Source organism: Gracilinanus agilis, chromosome 2 (genome assembly GCF_016433145.1).
Source record: "Gracilinanus agilis isolate LMUSP501 chromosome 2, AgileGrace, whole genome shotgun sequence".
Taxonomy (NCBI): domain Eukaryota; kingdom Metazoa; phylum Chordata; class Mammalia; order Didelphimorphia; family Didelphidae; genus Gracilinanus; species Gracilinanus agilis.
In genome coordinates, this window is record NC_058131.1 from 392,147,284 (window position 1) to 392,167,876 (window position 20,593).

The 20,593-nt window shown below is 36.8% G+C and overlaps 1 protein-coding gene across 2 annotated transcripts in view; it reads right to left on the reverse strand.

The window, feature by feature from the left end:
* DCTN4 (dynactin subunit 4) overlaps positions 1–20,134 on the reverse strand; it is a 38,958-nt gene extending 18,824 nt beyond the window's left edge. For both annotated transcript variants that reach the window (XM_044664501.1, XM_044664502.1), the window contains exons 1-3: positions 20,000–20,134; positions 10,790–10,860; positions 6,806–6,984 (exon numbers count right to left, since the gene is read on the reverse strand). In XM_044664501.1, coding sequence (XP_044520436.1) covers positions 6,806–6,984; positions 10,790–10,860; positions 20,000–20,134 — 385 coding nt within the window. The remainder of the gene's footprint in view (positions 1–6,805; positions 6,985–10,789; positions 10,861–19,999) is intronic.
* Between the last annotated feature and the right edge of the window lie 459 nt (positions 20,135–20,593).

Below are 20,593 nucleotides of genomic sequence, written 5' to 3' on the forward strand. Positions count from 1 at the left end.
AGTTCGCTCCACATGTTCTACATTCATGATTTCTTGACATAATAATAATGATGATGATGATAGCTAAGATTCACATGTCATTTACTATGTGTCAAGCATTGTGCTAATATATCTCATCTGATCTCACAACAACCCTGGGAGGTGGGTGCTATTATTATCTCCATTTTAAAGGAAAGTAAGGTAGGAAGAGGTTAAGTGACTTATCCAGTACACTTACAATTCACAAGGCTATATATATTTGAGCTCAAGTCTTCCTATTCACTAAGCTACTACCTAGCTACCCAATGTGATCCTATGTGATCAGCCCATCTTTTTCCTATAGTTGTATATTTTTCTTTTTTCTTTTTTTTTTAAACCTCCCCTACTCCCTCCTCAGCTCCAATCTTTATTGACCTTTCTTTGGTGACTTCTGGGTAAAGAAAGAGACATAGAAACATTTTGCCAGTGAAGCAAGTCTAGAACTGGGCTTGGGTTCAGTCACTCAAATTTTAGGCCACAGAGGTACCAGACAATCAGCCATGCCAACAGCAATGCCCTCAATCTCATGATCTTGGATCATCAGATATCAGATGAGGAGTCATTAAATAGGTAGTTCCAGTTCCTCATGTTCTTTGAATTCCAATTGGATTGGTTGGTTAGTTTTGGGCTTCAAGTTCTCTCAGATGGATTTCCAATATAATACTGGATCTCCAGTTGAAGTAAGGCTCTTTTAGCTGCCACTGCCAAGAGAAGAGGCACCAGAAGCAGGGAAGGAGGCATTGTTTTTGGAGTTTACATTAGGGGAATCTGCAGGCTCCAACACTTTTAATATTCAGGGTAAGATCAAATGTATTTTACCTTAAGAAGATAAGCCCATATTTCTACCACTACAAACAATTTAATTCTTAATAAACCTTCCCTCTCTAAATTATACTAATTGGTCATTAACATTTGAGTATTATTACCTTTATTCTTGTACTGGCCCTAAATGGCCCCTTCTTGTCTAATATCAGTTACAGTAATTTGATGACAACCTTTATACTTTATTTAGTTCCTTGTTTGTAATCTGCTTATATCTGGGACATAATTAAATACTTCAGTTTTCTGAAGACTGAAAAGCTGTGCCTTTCTTTCAGGAGGAAAAAGCTTGAAAGGAGGATGGGAGAAGAGAAGTCATGAAAAACTTTTTCAGGTTTCCAGACATGTCAGCCAGTTCTTATTTAATCTGGGCCAATCTCATTCATCCATTTGTGATGTCTATGCAAAATCATTTTTTTTAATTAGATTTGTGATTTCACTGGTATAGGGAACATCTTTTTCCAAAGCAAATATAGTCTTGGAGAGGTGTCTAGAATACCAGGAGATCAAGAGACTTGCTCTCAAGCAGCATGTGCCAAAGACAGGACTAGGTTCTGTTTCATCACTTAATAAATTTTGGTAAAAATCCTTTAAAATGTCATATGGTGACATTAATACTTCAATGATCTTTTACTTCTTTGATTTGAAAGTTTGAGGGAACTGCTAAAGTAAAAAAAAAAATTAATCTTTCTGAAAATAATCTGAAAAAAAAAAATAGACAAGATTGGTCCTGAGATGACAAAGGTCAACATCAGGCCTGTATTGGAAGCCTTTCCAGCTTGGCAGGATCTCTAAGAGCTTATGCTTTCAAGAACCAAGGATCAACAGTTGATCATCATACGGAGCATTAGAAAACTCAAACCCACAAATACTCTGTTTTTTGAAACAAACAGAATATACATGTTGTGCCAAGTTTGAAACAAACTCACTACCTGTGAAAAAAGAGCATCAAAAGGACACCTAGAAAAACATTTTATTAGAATTTCTAGCTCATTTTAATAGTCTAATTTATTATTGTCTTATTGCATAGTATCAGAAATTATGAAGAGATATAATCAGCAGAGATAACAAAATGTGCTAACAATACTGAACATTTAATAAAGATATGAAATAAATATTTATCCTGAAATTAAAATGTTTATAAACACAATGAAGTAAATCAGTGGTTTCTAATCTTTGAATATGAAGATCTTTTCTTAATGCAAAAAATTTTGAGGACTCTGGGACTGGTACTCTATTTACTGTACCTCCTAGCTGCCTCAAAAAATAGTAATACCCATATGTAAAACAAAAGCTATATTTGTTTATTATACTGATTCATGCTGTTTATTTTGTTAAAGCTAAGATAAAATGCCAATGCTTGGAAATATGCTGATTGTAATAATGCTATTGGCTCTCTCTTTTTAAAAAAGTAATTAATTTATTTTTAAATATTTTTCCGTGGTTATATGATTTATATTCTCTCCTTTCCCTCTTTCCTCCTCACTCCTGGAGCTGACAAGCAATTCCACTGAGTTATACATGTATTATCACTTGATATTTATTTCCATATTATTCATTTTTGTAATAATCTTTTAAAACCAAAACCTAAATCATGTTTTTCTTCTGCGTTTCTACTCCCACAGTTCTTTCTCTTGATGTGGATAGCATTCTTTCTCATAAGTCCTTTGGGATTACCCTGGATAATGCTATGGCTCTTCAAAGGCACATGGATCTCAATTGGGAACTACCAATCTAAACAATCCTACTAGATAAATCCTACTACTTGCTGTGTAGGGGAGTCCAAGATATTGTAGGATGCCAGTCCAACAAGCATATCTTATTAAGTGTCTACTATATGCAGAACATTGTTTGAGATATGTGATATGAAAATACCAGGTTTCGATGTGTCTTTGCTCTTGAGATAATTACAGTGTAGGAGGGTTATAATATAACACAGGTAATTATAATACATCATCTTATATGGTAAATGTATCAGAAAGTTATGGAACAGGACCATATAAGATCTGAAGGGGAAGGTATGGGGGAGAAATCAAGGAAACTTCTTGGAGGATATGGTATTTTAGCTGTTTTCTTTTTTTAAAAATCCTTACCTTCTGCCTGCCATTACCAATTCTAAGAAAGAAAAATGGTAAAGGATAGATAATTGGGGTTAAGTGACTTCCTCAGGTCACACATCAGGTAGAGGCCAAATTTGAACTCCTCAGCAGGGTTTTGAAGGACGGGTATTCAACAGGGGAAGATGGGGATGGAGGACACTTTAGGTTGTAGGAAATTTACCTGAGCAAAAGTATCAAGACATTATAATATAGAGCATTATAATGCAATTTTAAGAGGGAAGGGAGCTGCCCTGTTTGTTTGGAGCATGATGTGTACGCAAAGGCGTAATGTGCGAAGGCTGGACGGCCAGGGTACGTTAGACTGTGAAGTTCTTTGAATGCCAGGTAAGACACTGTACTGTATTGGGGAAGCAATATGAAACCAATGAAGATTTTTGAGCAAAGCAATGACAGAATAAAATCTATGGGTAAGAAGTACTATGGTAGTGATATGAAAGATATATTGAAAGGGAAAGAGAAGAGAGATGAGAGATGAGAAGACCTAGAAAGAATGCATTGCAAAAGTGTAAGCCATAGCAATGAAGTCTTGATATAAAATGGTGGCATAAAGGATAAAATAGCTACAAGAGATAATTGTGGAGATGGAAATGATAGGACATATGTGGGCAGTTAAACAACTGGATATAAGACATGAGAAAGAGACTTCAATGTTACAAACATGGTAGATGGTGAATGAAAGTTCTATAGATAGGAATAATAATGTTGGACATGCTGAGTTTGAAGAGTCACTAGGACATCCAGTCCTTTGAAGCAGGTGGGGATTGTAGAACTAGAGTTTTAGAGAAGTCAAGACTAAAAATAATGATTTGCAAGTTAGCAGTATATTGGTGGTAGTTGAAACTATAGGAGTGAATAAGACTGCTAAATGAGATAGACGAGAAGAGGATCAAAGACAGAGCCTTGGGGAACATCTAGACTAAGGGGCCAGGAAGAAGATAAAAAAACAGTGAAAAAGTCAGATGAGGAATAAATAATTAGGTAGGAAGAAAACCAGGAGATTATAATGTCCCTGAAATTGTGGGAATAGCAAGTAAAATGGGGTAGTCAAAGGTGTCAAAAGGTACAGATCCTACGCAAAATAAACTATTTCCAAAAACTGAGAAAAACAGCAGTCTACCCAATTCCTTTTTTGAGGCATTCAAACTCCCAACTGATACAAGAAATGCAAATCAAGGTAAATATAAGATGCCATCTTCCATCCATTAGAATAGCAAAAAACAAATAATAATTATATATAATAATAATAAATATATATAAATAAAAATACTTCAGTGTTGGTGTGGCTGGGGAAACATTCATTCTAATTCACTGATGGTAGGGATGCGGATTGATACAAAGATTTTAAAGAGCAATGTGTAAATATGTAATGAGTCACAAAACTGATTATATCTTAAGAATCTTAGATTTCATTGCTAGATTTCTACTTCAAAAACACTATAAAAAGGAATTAAAGTAGTATAAGTTTTCTATATGCCATCATTAAAAATCAAAAGAAATAGGAAGAGAAATACCCTTATAGAAAACTCTATTTATGGTGGCAAAAAAACAAAACAAAACAAGAAACAGTTTGTATGCCTAACAAATCGAGAATTTCCAAGTAAATCAGTAAATGTTAATGTAATGAAATATACAGCCTTATAAACAAGAAAAATATGAAATCTATAAGACAATATGGCAATATCTATACAAAGAGATTCTAAATAAAATCAACAGAACCAGCATTGTATACATGTTTACAATTAAAACGGAAGAAGAAAAGGAAGGGATGGAACAAAAGAGAACAAAAAAGAAGGGAGGAGGAAAAGGAAGAAGAAAATGTAAAAGGAGGGGAGGGAGGAGAAAGCAGAAGAAATGGAAGAGAGAGGAACAAAAGAAGGAAAGGGAGGGAAGGAAGAGAAGAGAGAAGGAATGAGGGAAGGAAGGGAGGGAGAAAACCAAGTCCAAAGTAGCACATAGATCTTGGAAGAATTAAACCAAAGTATTATCTTTGCTTATTAATCAATTGGTGGCTATGCCTTTTTTTTTTTTTTAAACCCATAACTTCTGTGTATTGGCTTATAGGTGGAAGAGTGGTAAGGGTGGACAATGGGGGTCAAATGACTTGCCCAGAATCACACAGCTGGGAAGTACCTGAGGCCAGATTTGAACCAAGGACCTCCTGTCTCTAGGCCTGACTCTCAATCCACTGAGCTACCCAGCTGTCCCGGTGGCTATGCCTTCTTAAAGATGAAAAGTTTATATAACCTAGTTTTGAATTTTTGTTTCTCTTAATATTTAAATTAGTAATACCTCTAAAAAATATTTCAATGGTCTGGGATCTTATTGATATAAGAATTCCCTATAATGGTACAAATCACAACTTGTCCACACATCTTATCTTGGATGACTCCTGACCAGGTTTTTCCACAATCTTCCATGGTGGGATTCATTTGACATCCTGAGGGTCTTCCTCTAGATCTTATTTTGTAAGAATAGCAATCAAAACATAGGCTATCAGTTACATATTAATGTTGCTATGTAATTGAACTGCCTCCTTTTCTACTCACATATCTCTTGGATCACAGAAGTATATTTCAAACTGGATGAGATCTCAGGCTATTCCTCAGAAAATGTTTATATGGTTTGTGGATAAGTTGTGCCTTGCCCTGTCTAGCCTGTGCTACTATGGTGCCTTTGGTTGCCTGTACCTTTAACTGTTTAAGAGACTATGGCATCACTGATTTCTTTTCCCAATTTTTCCTCTACCACTTTTATCTCTTTCTTTAATTCTTCCAAGAATTCTTGTTAGGTTTGTGTCTAATTTGTACTTTTTTTTTCCCTTTGAGGTTTTGCTTATTATCTGAATTTGTCTTGGTCCTCCTTGCCACTGTAGATTTTTATGGTCAAGTTCTTTTTTTGTTTTGCTTTGTTATTTACTCATTATTCCAGTCTACTTCTTGACTTTAAATTTTATGTTAAAGTTAAGCTCTGCTAACCTAGGAGTGAGGAGGTACTATCTTAAGCTTTAGGCTTTTCTTTTTTTTTTTTAAACACATAACTTCTGTATATTGGCTCATAGGTGGAAGAGTAGTAAGGGTGGGCAATGGGGGTCAAGTGACTTGCCCAGGGTCACACAGCTGGGAAGTGTCTGAGGCCGGATTTGAACCTAGGACCTCCCGTCTCTAAGCCTGACTCTCAATCCACTGAGCTACCCAGCTGCCCCCTAGCTTTAGGTTTTTCTAAGCTACTATTTTTAGAGCTAGTTCTGAGGGGTCTGCAAATTTTGGTACCTGCAAAGTAGTGTGACACTGGCAGAGGAGAGATCACTGCTCTCCTAATCTTAATCTGCTCTCTGGTCTTTATATATCAGTGTGTGTGTGTGTGTGTGTGTGTGTGTGTGTGTGTGTGTGTGTGTGTATTACCCTANGTGTGTGTGTGTGTGTGTGTGTGTGTGTGTGTGTGTGTGTGTGTGTGTGTGTATTACCCTAATCTTACACACACACACACACACACACACACACACAGTTAACCTAGAGACACATGAGTACCATAAATCCAGAGATCACTGTAATATGGAGGCAGGAAAAAGCTATTATATACATACATACATACATACATGAGATAGATATAGATATGGGAATAAGTCCATAATATTTCAGAAAATGAACTACTTGTTAGTAACTACTTGGCTGCAGGATGTACATTTGTGGCTCTAAACTTTTAGCTTGAATATATTTTTAAGACAATGAAAATGACAAAATTCACTGTGCCACATTCAGAAAGCTATTTCCAACAAGGGCATCGTTCTCTGGATAAATAAAGCTTTATAATGTTTCTTGACTTTTCATATTAAACTCAGCCTCACTCACCAACAGACTTATCTGCCATTCCCACATCTCTAGATGTCCAACGACAAAACCCACAGGCCAGGTAATAGGCTTTCTTCATGGTGGTCTTGGCTGGATCATCAGGAAGCTGTGTGGGAATGCTTGTAGCCCGAGTAGAAAGGGTGTGCATGCAGCCAGGACAGTCAAAACAGTTAGCACACCTGTAACAGAGAAAATGCAAAAATGTGACTGGAGTTTTTCTGTACAAAAATATTTTTCCTATTGCCACCTTGCCCTTTTCAACAACACCAAACCAAGCAGATTTAGGAGACCTACAGATTTAAAGACTGCCCTACATTTTCATAAATATTAAAAGGAATTTGCATTGGAAGAACAAGATAGGAGATGATAAAATAACTTGAGAACCCTGAGAAATTTTGTTAGGAAAAGAACTGTATGTTTACTGTACCAAAGAACAAATAAGATATCATAAAATGATACTGTGGAAAAAGTAGTAAACCAAAAATGTATTATGTACCATCTCTGTCTCATGTATTATGCTGGGCCCTAGGGATATAAATACAAAAAAATGAAACAATTCTTACTCTCAAAGAACTCCACTCTAATGGAGGAAAATAATATGTATGTATAAAATAAACATAAAATAAACAAAAGGTAGTTAGGAATTGGGAACATCAATGGCTGGGAGGAAGGGGAAAGACATGCTGTCAAATGCTTAAGTAATGCTTAAGCTGAATTCTGGAGGAAATGAGAGATTCTATAAAGTGGATGACAGGAGTAAGTACATTCCAGGCATGGGGAGAGTCTATGTAGTGTCATTTGTGAAGAACTGAGAAAAGGCCAGTGTGATAGTTTGGAAAGATAGTTTGGAATGAGACTATGCAGGGCTTTGAAAGCTAAACAGAGGAGTTTATATTTTATCCAAGAAGCAAAGAGGAGCCACTGGAGATAAATGAGTAGGGCAGTAATAAGGTTAAATGTGCAATTAAGGAAAATCATTTTGCCAGCTTTGTTTAAGATCAATTAAAGAAGGGAGAAACTTAAGGCAGGGAGGGGGGTCCAATTAGGAAGTCATGTCACAAGGTGAGGTGAGGAGGGCCCTAGTTAAGAGGGTGGAAATGAGTAGAGAGAGGGTATCATATGTGAGAGATGTTATGGAGACAAAAATGGCAAGATTGACAATGATTTAGATATATAGAATAAGGAACTGAGGATATATTAAGGCTACAGATCTTAATGATGAAAGAATGGTGGTGCCTTTGACAAAAAGAGTAAAGTGTGTTGGGTTTGCAGTGAAAAATAATGGGTTGTTTTGGCCATGTCTCTGGGATATCTAGTTTGCAAAGTCTAATGGAAGGCAGGTGATTTAGGACTAAAGCTCTACAGAGGAAATGGGGCCGGATACATAGCTTTGTTGTGTTATTTGAATAGAGATGATAATTAAACCTGTGTGAGCGGAGAGTGTTATCAGCATAACTGACTATATCACTAACAACAGAAAGACTATGATTACATCAATAGATGCAGAAAAAGCACTTGACAAAAGACAATAACCATTCCTATTAAAAACATTAGAAAGCACGGAAATCAATGGAGCTTTTCTTAAAATGATAAACAGTACTTAAAAACCAAGATCAAGTATTATCTATAATGGAGATACACTTGAAGCTTTCCCAGTAAGAACAGGAATGAAGCAAGGATGCCCATTATCACCACTACTATTCAATATTGTACTAAACTGCTACCTAGAGCAATAAGACAAAAAAAGAAATTGAAGGAATCTAAATAAGCAATGAGAAAAAAAACTATCAATCTTTGCAGATGATATGATGGTATAGTTAGAAAATCCTAGAGAATTAACTAAATACTAGTTGAAATAATTAACAACTTCAGTAGAGTTATAGATATACAATAAACTGACATAAATCATCAACATTTCTATACATTACCAACAAAATCCAGCAGGAAGAGATAGAAAGAAAAATACCATTTAAAATAACTGTAGACAATATAAAATGTTTGGGGAGCTTACCTGTCAATAGAAATTGAGGGATTATATAAACAAGCTTACAAAATACTTTTCACAAATAAAGGCAGATCTAAACAACTAGAGAAGCATTAATTGCTTGTGAGTAGGCCAGGCCAATATAACAAATATGACAATTTTACCCAAGCTTATTTACTTATTCAGTGCCACACCAATCAAATTACCAAGGAATTTTTTTATAGAGCTAGAAAAAAATAGTAACAAAATTCATCTGGAAGCACAAAAAACCAAGAATATTGAGGAAATTAATTTAAAAAAATTAAAGAAGGCAACTTAGCTACTCCAAATTTCAAACTATCTTACAAAGCAGTAATCATTCAAAAATTTAGAACTGTTGATGAAATAGAAATGGTGGATCAATGGAATAGATTAGGCATATAATAGATGATAGTAAATGACCATATTAATCTAGTATTTGATAATCCCAAAGATCTACACTCTGAAGGGTAAAAATTCATCATCTGACAAAAATTTCTGGGAAAACTGGAAAATAGTTTGGCAGAAATTAGGCATAGACCAACATTCATACCACATATCAAGATATGGTCAAAATGGTTAGATGATTCAGATGCACTATCATAAGTAAATTAGGGGAGCATATAAACAGGTATTTGTCAGATTTTTTGGATAAGAATTTATGACTAAACAAGAGATGGAGGAGATTTATAGGAAGAAAAATGGATACTTTTAATTTCATGAAATTAAAAAGCTTTTGAACAAACAAAACCAATATAGCCAAAATTGGAAGAAAAGCAGTAAATTGGGAAGCAATTTCACAGCCAGATTCCTCTGATAAAAGTCTCATTTCTCAAATACATAGGGAACTGAACTTAACTTATAAAAATAAGAGCCTTTCCCCAGTTGATAAATAGACAAAGGATATGAACTGCCAGTATTCAGAAGAAGAAATCAAAGTTATCAATAGTCACATAAAAAACTCTACAACATCTTAGTGAAATGCAAAACAACTCTTAGGTACTATCTCATAACTATCAGATTGGGTATCATGACAGAAAAGGAAAATGACAAATGCCAGAGGCCATGTGGAAAAATTGGAACACTAATGCACTGTTGGTGGCATTGTGAACTAGTCTAATTGTTCTGGAGAACAATTTGGAACTATGCCCAATGGACTTTAAGACTGTGCATACCCTTTGACCCAGCAGCAATAATACTAGATCTGTAACCCAAAGAAAGCAAAGAAAAGAGAAAGTGACCTATTTGTATTCTTAGAACGTCCTCTCATGAAAATATTTAGGCTGATACCTACTTCACACTGATTTCAGAAAATGAAGCAAGAACCCCAAAAGATTTCTGATTCTACTGGAGTCTACATATAAGTTCTATTCCCTTTCTTATGTTATATTCAAGGTGGAGGTACTAAACAAGAGACTGCATGAAAGAACCAGCATATTGCCAAAGGACAATGGTTTCTAACAGGTTGATACTAACTCATAAGACCAGCATCACATAAATGGGATAGAGAGATGTTTCAAAAGACTAAAAATGCTCAAAGAAGAAGCCGAGTCCACCTGACCAGAGCACTTCCTGGTCCAACTTTGGGACAAAGAGAAGCCCTGGAGATAATCTATCCCAAGCTTTGTTCTTCCCGTTCTGGAGTAGAGTTCGAGTCAGAGCTGGACTAAAGGTAGATGCTGCTTGAAGTGAATAGCTTTTTCTGGTATCATGAACTTTTCTTTTCAAGTTATCTTAAGAGCAAAAAATGAATTTGAATGAATAAGAACAAATTATGTTTCTGATAGTTTCTGGCAAGCTTTATCCAAAAGTACCAGGAGCTAGAATAACTCAGTACCTAAGGAAGTCCAGTCATGGGCTGCTAGTGGTAGATGACAAAGAGGGTGGACAGATGAGTACAGAAGAGGCAAAAGCATAATTAAGCTGTGTTTCTTTACCATCAACGAAAATGACTGAATAAAATAAAAAGCCTTAACTTTTACCTGTTTTTTTTAAGTTTGGCTTCAGCTGATGGCATATTCTCCAAGCAACTGGGACAATAATGGGAGTCCACCTAAAGCAAACCAGCAAAATTTAATATTAACAGAGGCAGAGAAATACATTTTATAGTCATTTATCTATGCCAAAAATAATTACTATATTCTTCTTCAACAAGATATTATGGGTGTGGTAGAATAGAAAGTGAGGTTACCAGTTTGGAGACTGAAATACTTCATGTCTAAGGTTTGATTTTCATCAAATGGTATTCAATAAATATTTACTGAATACTTACCATATAAAATGCATTGTGCTAGGTGCTGGGAAAAGACACAGTACAAGATAAATAAGAGGCCCTGCCCTTAAGGATCTCATACAATCTAATGTAGTGGGGGAAAATACATACACGAAATCTTACAATCCACTCCATTTTCTCCATTCACATGGTCATCATCCTAGTTTCCTCCACTTCTCTCACCTGGACTACTGTTGTTATTAAAAATGAGGAAGGCAGATATTAAAAGGGAGAATAGTATTTTAATAAAAGCCATGCTGATAGAGATAAAATCATTAGACCACGTGCCTGTAAGTATTCAAACTGCTGCCTCAGCCATTTTACCTTTTGTACCTTCGCTCTCAGGTAACTAAAAGAGAAAGTTCAAAGTCACTTCCCCCCTATTTAAAGCTGTCCCTCACCTTGAATATGTAATCCAAAACAGGAAACCCATTGGGGATCACGGGAAATGTAGTTCCAAGTATCCCAAGTGATTTTAAATAACACACTACTGTGATAGCATCCTAAAACAGATCTCTCTGTCCTCCAATTTATCTTCCACATAGTTGCCAAAAGAATATTGCTAAAGCACAGATTTGACTGTGTTACTTCCCTGCTCAGCAAACTCCAGTGGCTCTCTATCACCTCTAAGATAAAATACAAACCCCTATTTTTGGCCCTTAAGATCCTTCACAGTATGGTTCCAACCTATCTTTCCCTTGTTATATATTATCTCCTTTCATGTATGTATAGTCCAGCCAAACTGAACTTTCTATTCCTCACACACACCATTTCCTCCTCCAATCTCTGCTTTTTTTTCAGATTGTTCCCATGTCTATAATGTACTTCCTCCTCTTCTCTGCCTTAGAATCTCTGGCTTCCTTCAATGCTCTGCTTAAAAGCTACTTCCTCCACAAGACCTTTCCTGACCCCCTATCCCCACCCCAAGTAATCCTCCCCCAACCTCCTTGTACTTACTTTGCATATATTTTGTATATACCTGCATACCTACAAGATGCCTTTCCCAACCTCTTATAATTCTATAGTGCCTTCTCTCTATAAATTATTTCCAATTTATTCTGTATACAACTTGTTTGTACATGTTTGTACAATAGTAGGTCCTTAATAAATGCTTACTGATGGAGTGACCTTTCCTCTTGTGAATTTCTACTGTACTTGCAGTCAGTATGACAATTTAGCATACATTTGTCCTATAATTATTTCACAAAGATTATTTTTTTGAGAAATGAGGTCTTTATTGAATAAACTCACTATAAAATATTTGCTTTTATTTCATTGTCTGCGGTACCATTTAACAACATGTAGTTACTCTGATTTTCTCTCTTATTTTTAATTTTTATTTTGAATATTTTCCCCTAGTTACATGTTTCATGTTCTTTCCCTCTCCCCCAACCCCCCCTAACCTCCTTTAGCTGACACACAATTCCACTGGGTTTTACATGTATCATTGATCAAGACTTAATTCCATATTATTGATAGTTGGACTAGAGTTATCATTTAGAGTCTACATCCCCAATAATATCCCCATCAGCCCATGTGTTAAAGCAGTTATTTTTCTTCTCCTCCCTCAGTTCTTCCTCTGAATGTGGCTAGTCTTCTTTCTCATAAGTCCCTCAGCCTTGCTCTGGATCCTTGCATTGCTGCTAGTAGAGAAGTCCATTATGTTCGATTGTACTACAGTGTATCAGTCCCTGTGTACAATGTTCTCCTGGATCTGCTCCTTTCACTCAGCATCAATTCCTGGAGGTCATTCCAGTTCACACGGAATTCCTCCAGTTCTTTATCCTTTGAGCACAACAGTATTCCATCACCAACAGATACCATAATTTGTTCAGCCATTCCCCAATCGAAGGACATTCTCTCATTTTCCAATTTTTGTACAAGTCTATTTCCTTATTATCTCACAAAGATGAATTTTGAGTGCTGAAATATATAGGCAAATAACAAGATCACACAATTTCAGAGTTGGAAGAGACCCTATCATATATCTAATCTAACCCACATCTGGGAAAAAAAAAAAATAAAGCACGCCTGACAACAGTCACTTAACTGCTCTCCCCATCAGTTTCCTCATCTACAAAATGAGGAATAACAGCAGCACTTATCTCATAGAATTGTATGAGGATCAAATGAGATAATATAGAGAATGGTTTAGAATGATAATGGCAAACCTATGACATGCATGTCAGTGCTGACATGTAGCCATTTATGTTGACATGCGACCACATACAGAGAAGTATGGGACCGCATGCTGAATGAGGATGAAACATTTGCTGTAGCATAGTGTAGACACTCTGTGCACTATAGATGACAATTCTACCTATATTAATTTACCTATTTTGGTTTATTAAATACAGTTATAAATTACAATTATACATTTTTGTTATTTAAACTATAAATATTGCAAAATTATGTTTTTTTTCTCAAACTGACACAGCACTTGAGTTATGCTTGGTTTTTTGGCGAATTTTGACACACCAAGCTCAAAAGGTTGCCCATCACTGGTTTAGAAAATGGAAAAGCACTATAAGATGTAAGGTGTTATTATGAATTCTTGGCTTTGGAAGGGAATTCAGACACTACCAAATCCATCCTGAATAAAAATCCTCTCAAGGTAAATGACAAGTAGTTAAGTCATACAGCCTTTGCATCAAGAGCTCCAATGAGGGGAAATGTCTCCCCAAGGCAGCTCATTCAATTTAAAGCTAGTTCTTCCAATACTATACAAACTATTTGACATAATTAACAAAGAAAGAGTTCTACCAAACTCCTTTTATGATACAAATATGGTACTGATCCCAAATTTGGGTAGATCAAAAACAAAGAAAACTACAGACCAATCTCCTTAATGAACATAGATGCAAAAATCTTAAACAGAATACTAGCAAAAAGACTCCAGCAAGTGATCACCAGGGTTATTCATTATAATCAGGTGAGATTTATACCAGGAATGCAAGGATGGTTCAACATCAGGAAAACCATTCACATAATTGACTATATCAACAAGCAAACCAACAAAAACCACATGACTATCTCAATAGATGCTGAAAAACTCTTTTGACAAAATACAACATCCATTCCTATTGAAAACACTAGAAAGTATAGGAATACAAGGGCCTTTCCTAAAAATAATAAACAGTATATATCTAAAACCATCAACAAGCACCATATGCAATGGGGATAAATTAGAAGCCTTCCCAATAAGATCAGGCATGAAACAAGGATGCCCATTATCATCTCTATTATTTAACATTGTACTAGAAACACTAGCAGTAGCAATTAGAGAAGAAAAAGAAATTGAAGGTATTAAAATAGGCAATGAGGAGTCTAAGCTATCACTCTTTGCTGATGATATGATGGGTTTACCTAAAAAATCCTAGAGAATCAACTAAAAAGCTAGTAGAAATAATCAATAACTTTAGCAAAGTTGCAGGATACAAAATAAACCCACATTAATCATCAGCATTTCTACTTATTTCCGACACATCACAGTAGCACGAGATAGAAAGAAACACCATTTAAAATCACCCTTGACAATATAAAATACTTAGGGATCTATCTATCAAACACACACAGGAATTATACGAACACAATTACAAAACACTTTCCACACAATTAAAACTAGAGCTAAACGATTGGAAAAATATTGATTGCTCATGGGTAGGACGAGCTAACATAATAAAAATGACCATTCTACCCAAATTAATTTACCTATTTAGAGCTATACCTATCAAACTACCAAAAAATTTTTTTACTGAATTAGAAAAAACTATAAAAAAGTTCACTTAGAAGAACAAAAGATCAAAAATATCAAGGGAAATAATGAAAAAAACCATGAAGGAAGGTGACCTAGCAGTACCAGATATTACACTATACTATAAAGCAATATGGTACTGGCTAAAAGACAGAAGGGAGGATCAGTGGAATACACTTGGGGTAAGTGACCTCAGCAAGACAGTCTATGATAAAACCAAAGAGCCCAACTTTTGGGACAAAAATCCACTATTTGACAAAAACTGTTGGGAAAATTGGAAAACAATATGGGAGAGATTAGGTTTAGATCAACATCTCACACCCTACACCAAAATAAATTCAGAATGAGTGAATGACTTGAATATAAAAAAGGAAACTATAAGAAAATTAGGTGAACACAGAATAATATACTTGTCAGATCTATGGGAAAGGGAAAATTTTAAAACCAAGCAAGAGTTAGAAAAAATTACAAAATGTAGAGAATAAATAATTTTGATTATATTAAAAAGTTTTTGTACAAACAAAAACAATGCAACCAAAATCAGATGGGAAACAACAAACTGGGAAAAAATCTTTATAACAAAAAACTCTGACAAAGGTCTAATTATAATTACTCAAATATACAAGGAGCTAAATCAACTGTATAAAAAATCAAGCCATTCCCCAATTGATAAATGGGCAAGGGACATGAATAGGCAATTTTCAGATAAATCAAAACTATCAATAAGCACATGAGAAAGTGTTCTAAATCTCTAATAATTAGAGAAATGCAAATCAAAACAACACTGAGGTACCACCTCACACCTACCAGATTGGCTAAAATGATAGCAGGTAAGAGTAATAAATGTTGGAGGGGATGTGGCAAAATTGGGACATTGCTGGTGGAGTTGTGAACTGATCCAACCATTCTGGATGGCAATTTGGAACTATGCCCAAAGAGCTCTAAAAGACTGCCTGCCCTGCGATCCAGCCATAGCATTGCTGGGTTTGTACCCCAAAGAGATCATAGATAAAAAGACTTGTACAAAAATATAGCCTCGCTCTTTGTGGTGGCAAAAAACTGGAAAACGATGGTATGCCCTCCAATTGGGGAATGGCTGAATAAATTGTGGTATATGCTGGTGATGGAATACTATTGTGCTCAAAGGAATGATAAACTGGAGGAATTCCATGTGAACTGGAAAGCCCTCCAGGAAATGATGCAGAGTGAAAGGAGTAGAGCCAGAAGAACATTGTACACAGAGACCAATACACTGTGGTAAAATCAAAGGTAATGGACTTCTGTACTAGCAGCAACACAGTGACCCAGAACAATTCTGAGGGATTTATGGGAAAGAACACTACCCACATTCAGAGGAAGAAGTACAGGAGTGGAAACACAGAAGAAAAACAACTGCTTGAACACATGGGTTGATTCAGACATGATTGGGGATGTAAACTTGAAACGACCACACCAAAGCAATTATCAATAATATGTAAATAAATCTTGATTGATGACACATGTTAAAACCAGTGGAAATACTCATTGGCTATGGGAGGTGGGTGAAGGGGAAAGTAAAAACACGAATCATGTAAAATAAATTAATTAATTTAAAAAAAAAGCTAGTTCTAATTGTTAACAAGGTTTTCCTGACAAGTACAAATGTGCCTCCAAAAATTTAGTGACTTTTTAAAGATCCTCAAGAGCTATTAGGTCCAGTCAGAGAGAAGTCCTCTGATAGAACCAGTCAGGTAAATCTAACTAACACAGGGTGGTCTTATCTAAAAGATAATGCTGTTCCCTTTCCACCTTGATTAATACAAATATTACCATGATGCAGCATAAACTAAAATGACCAGGCAAGTCACTTTACATGTCTCAAGCAACTACAATTACCTAGAACTTGGAAAGTATGAAGTGGCAGGGAAGATTGGCACTTCTGGCGTGAGCTTGCTGAGCCCCTTTTCAGGGATGTTTATATGCCTTTGATGTCCACCTGTCACTCAACTCTTACCTGTGGCTTTAAGAAGCTGTAGCATGCACAGCAGCCACATTTAGCAAGGGGCCTAAACCAGTATGAGAGTAATTGACAGGCCTCAAACCCACTTATGACTTAGGGGGATATCTATACCAAGTATGTGAAGACATCCCCTGGTAGAATGGGTGGATGAGTACAATATGTTCCAAAGGCTGAAGCAGATACTGTGGAATGCCTAGAGATTGATCAGTCTTCAAATATGTGAAGATCGGGAATGGCATCTGAAAACTGAAGAATGTCAGGGAAGTTAAGGGGCAAAGATGATGAGGGAGAAAGTTCAAGACATGAAGGGCAGCTAATGAAATAAAATACTTCAGAGTTGCTTAGAGTTGGGAGTGTTGTGTGAAAGGAATAGCAAGGCCAGTGTCACTGGATTGTAGAATAAAGGCAGGGTGGTCGAGGAGGAGGTAGGTAGGTTAAGAAGAAAACTGGAATGGTGAGAAGTGGCCAAGTTATAGAATATTTTATAAGCCAAACAGAGAAGTAAGGTACTAGGAGTAAGTAAGGTATATATAACAGACAGTAAACCTGGGGTTAAGGAGGGAGTAAGGAAGAAGAGACTAAAGAGTCATTTGTACAGGGGCAAAACTTGAATGATGGGAGGCAACAGTAAAAACATATGGTGAAAAAGGAGCTCAGGGAATAGGTCTTTAGAGGGTCCCAGTTAAGAAGTAGTACATAGATGTTGATTTAGATAAGAAAGCTAAGAAGAAACATTCAAATAAGTAGAGAACAGGTCAGGACTATATCTAGAAGACAAGGGAAGAGAAAGGATCAAGGGGAAGGTGGTCACAACATCAAAAACTTAAAGGGAGGGTCCATAATCACTGGCAACTCACGTTCTTAGTGGTGGCAAAAAATTGCAAAATGAGGGGATGCCCTTCAATTGGGGAATGGCTAAACAAATTGTGGTATCTGTTGATGATGGAATACTACTGTTCTAAAAGGAATAATGAACTGGAGGAATTCCATGTGAACTGGAACAACTTCCAGGAATTGATGCAGAGTGAAAGGGAGAACCTTATTCACAGAGATGCATATACTGTGGCACAGTTGAATGTAATGGACTTCTCTACTAGCAGCAATGCAATGATCCAAGACATTTCTGAGGGACTTATGAGAAAGAACACTATCCACATCCAGAGAAAGAACTGTGGGAGCAGAAACACAGAAGAAAAACAACTGCTTAATCACATGAGTTGATGGGGATATGATCAGGGATGTAGACTCTAAAAGATCACCCTAGTGCAAATATCAATAATATGGAAATAGGTCTTGATCAATGATACATGTAAAACTCAGTGGAACTGCGCATTGGTTGGGGAGGGGAAGAATATGAATTATGTAACCATGGAAAAATGTTCTTAATTAATCAATTAAAAAAAAGAAAATATCATAACCACTGGCAACTTTAGAGGAAGGAAAATTCATAATCCTCCAAATGCAGCCTCGCTCAATTTGGATTTAGTAAATCCATGCTGATTCCTAGAGAATATTGGTTCACTTCCTAGGTACTTGCAAATGGCCCATTTGAAAATACCCTCTAGGCTAAGGAGGTTTGGGGGGAGGGAAAGAACATGAAACATGTAACTATGGGAAAATATTCAAAATAAAAAAATGTCAAGCTCATTAAATGAATGAATGAAATAATGAAAGCATTCATCAAGCACTGTGCTTTGCAAAAGCCACCTTCTTCCCATTTTTTAAATTTTGGAAATGAGGGCATAAATTTAGTGCTAGGTTTCCATCCTAGGTACTGTTATTTGGATATGTCTTGTCACTTGCTCTTAAATGGCAAATAGCCCTGTTCACTTCATTCTTTAAAATCCTGCTCATCCTCAACACTATTCGGGTCCTCATCTCTATGAACTACTGCAATAACCTCCTAATTGATGTCTCTTTCCCAATCTCTCCCTTTTTTAACCTCCAAATGCTGACAAAATGATATTCATAAACAAGGATGCTATTCTCTGTTCAAAAATCTTCAACGGCTCCTATTGCTTCTTTGAAAAACAAAATCCTCAGCCTGAAATGTAAAGCTCCTCATAGCCTGACTACTGCCTGCCTTCTTGAAATTTCCCTTCCAGTTAAAATGATGCATGTACATAAAATTCCATCTCTTGCTTCTGTCTTTACACCTGTGGTTCCTTAAATGTGGAATATACTCCTGAATAACCTCGCCTTGAGAAATCACCTGGATGTAGGGAATGTGTGTGTATGTGTTGTCTCCCGTATTTAGCAGTGACCTGCATATCTTAGCTATTTAATAACTCTTTTGTCGAATGGAAATCTCACCTCCTTCCAAAATACTGTTTAAGGACAGGGCTGATTTAAAATTTTGTTTTTGTACCCTAGCATAGTGACTTAGATCAAGAGAGAAATTAATCAATGATTGTTGGATTAGAGTGAATTGTAACTCATCTTTTGAATCCTCCATCGCAGAAACTCACTCCAATCCTGAGTGCTTAGGAATATAGCTAAAAATAAAAAATGCCTTTCAAATTAAATCGAATGTGGTAATGTTGTATTCTTATTGCCTCTCCCCATTCTGAAAACTGCCCTACCTAGTATTGTACTCTGAATACGTCAGTCTCAGAATAAAGAAGGCTGACACACACACCCCATTCCGTCTCTGTGCCCTGCAGTCTTGGATTAAAGCCAGGGATGAGGAGCAGAGCGTATTTATACAGTAAGAGTATGGGCAAAGAAAAGTGAGCCTAGGGACTTCTCAGAGGAAAACAGGAGAGGGAAGGGAAATGCAAGAATACCAGGAGTTACAAACCCCTAGCAGCGAACACGGGCAAAACGAAAACCCAAAGCTCTACATCATAGGACCACGCCTCTCCACAAAACCGGAACCTAGCCCTGTATTCAACTGACAGTCACTCCACCCAATCACAAGCTGCGCTAGGAAATGCGTAGCTCCCACTACCAATGATGGCCTTGCTCGACAAGGACTTCAGCCAATCAGTGTGCGCTGAATATTCAGCACGATCAGCCGGCCCCACCCAAGCCTTACCATACAGAGTGACAAGATTATTGGCCAATAAAAAAACGAAGACAAATGATCGTTCCCGCCTCTAACTGTCAGGGTTCCCTTGTCCCATTATAGGAAACAGAGATTAACCCCAGAAATGGCGCTTGGTTACCTCGTGTGAGACGCATTCCAGCGATCTCAACTCGCTGCAGTAGCGGCAGAAGTACAGTTGCGAGAGCGGAGCCCGAACCTTTTTCTCTCCTTGGACCAGGTACAGAACTCGCTCCGATTGCAGCAGCGACGCCATCTTGGAATGGGAGGTGGTAAAGAGGCTCACCCCTGTCACGTGAACAGAGGGACAACGGTTTCCTGTTGCACAGCCTACTCCCTCCCTTTGTGGCGACGTCACTTAATACTGTCAGATTCTCTTTCTCAGTCGCCACGGAGTCATGGGAACCCCTGCCGCCCTTAGGCGAGTGTTTTGACGCATGGACTTTGCAAAACGCGCATGTGCAGTAGGAGAAGTAGATTAAGGAGGGCAAATAGGGTTGTCTGGGTTCTGGGGTATTTTGGGTAGCAATGGAAGTTTTGCACTTGTTACGGGTTATATGATTACATGTATCCTTCCCTCCAGTAGCATTCTCTGGCTAACCCATTAGAACACCACTCTTCAAAAGGTTTTTGTAAGGTCTCTGAGCTGCCCCTCCCTTCTTGTTTGTATAGACTTCTCCTAGTGCACCTTGATTATGAGATAATTTAACCTTAC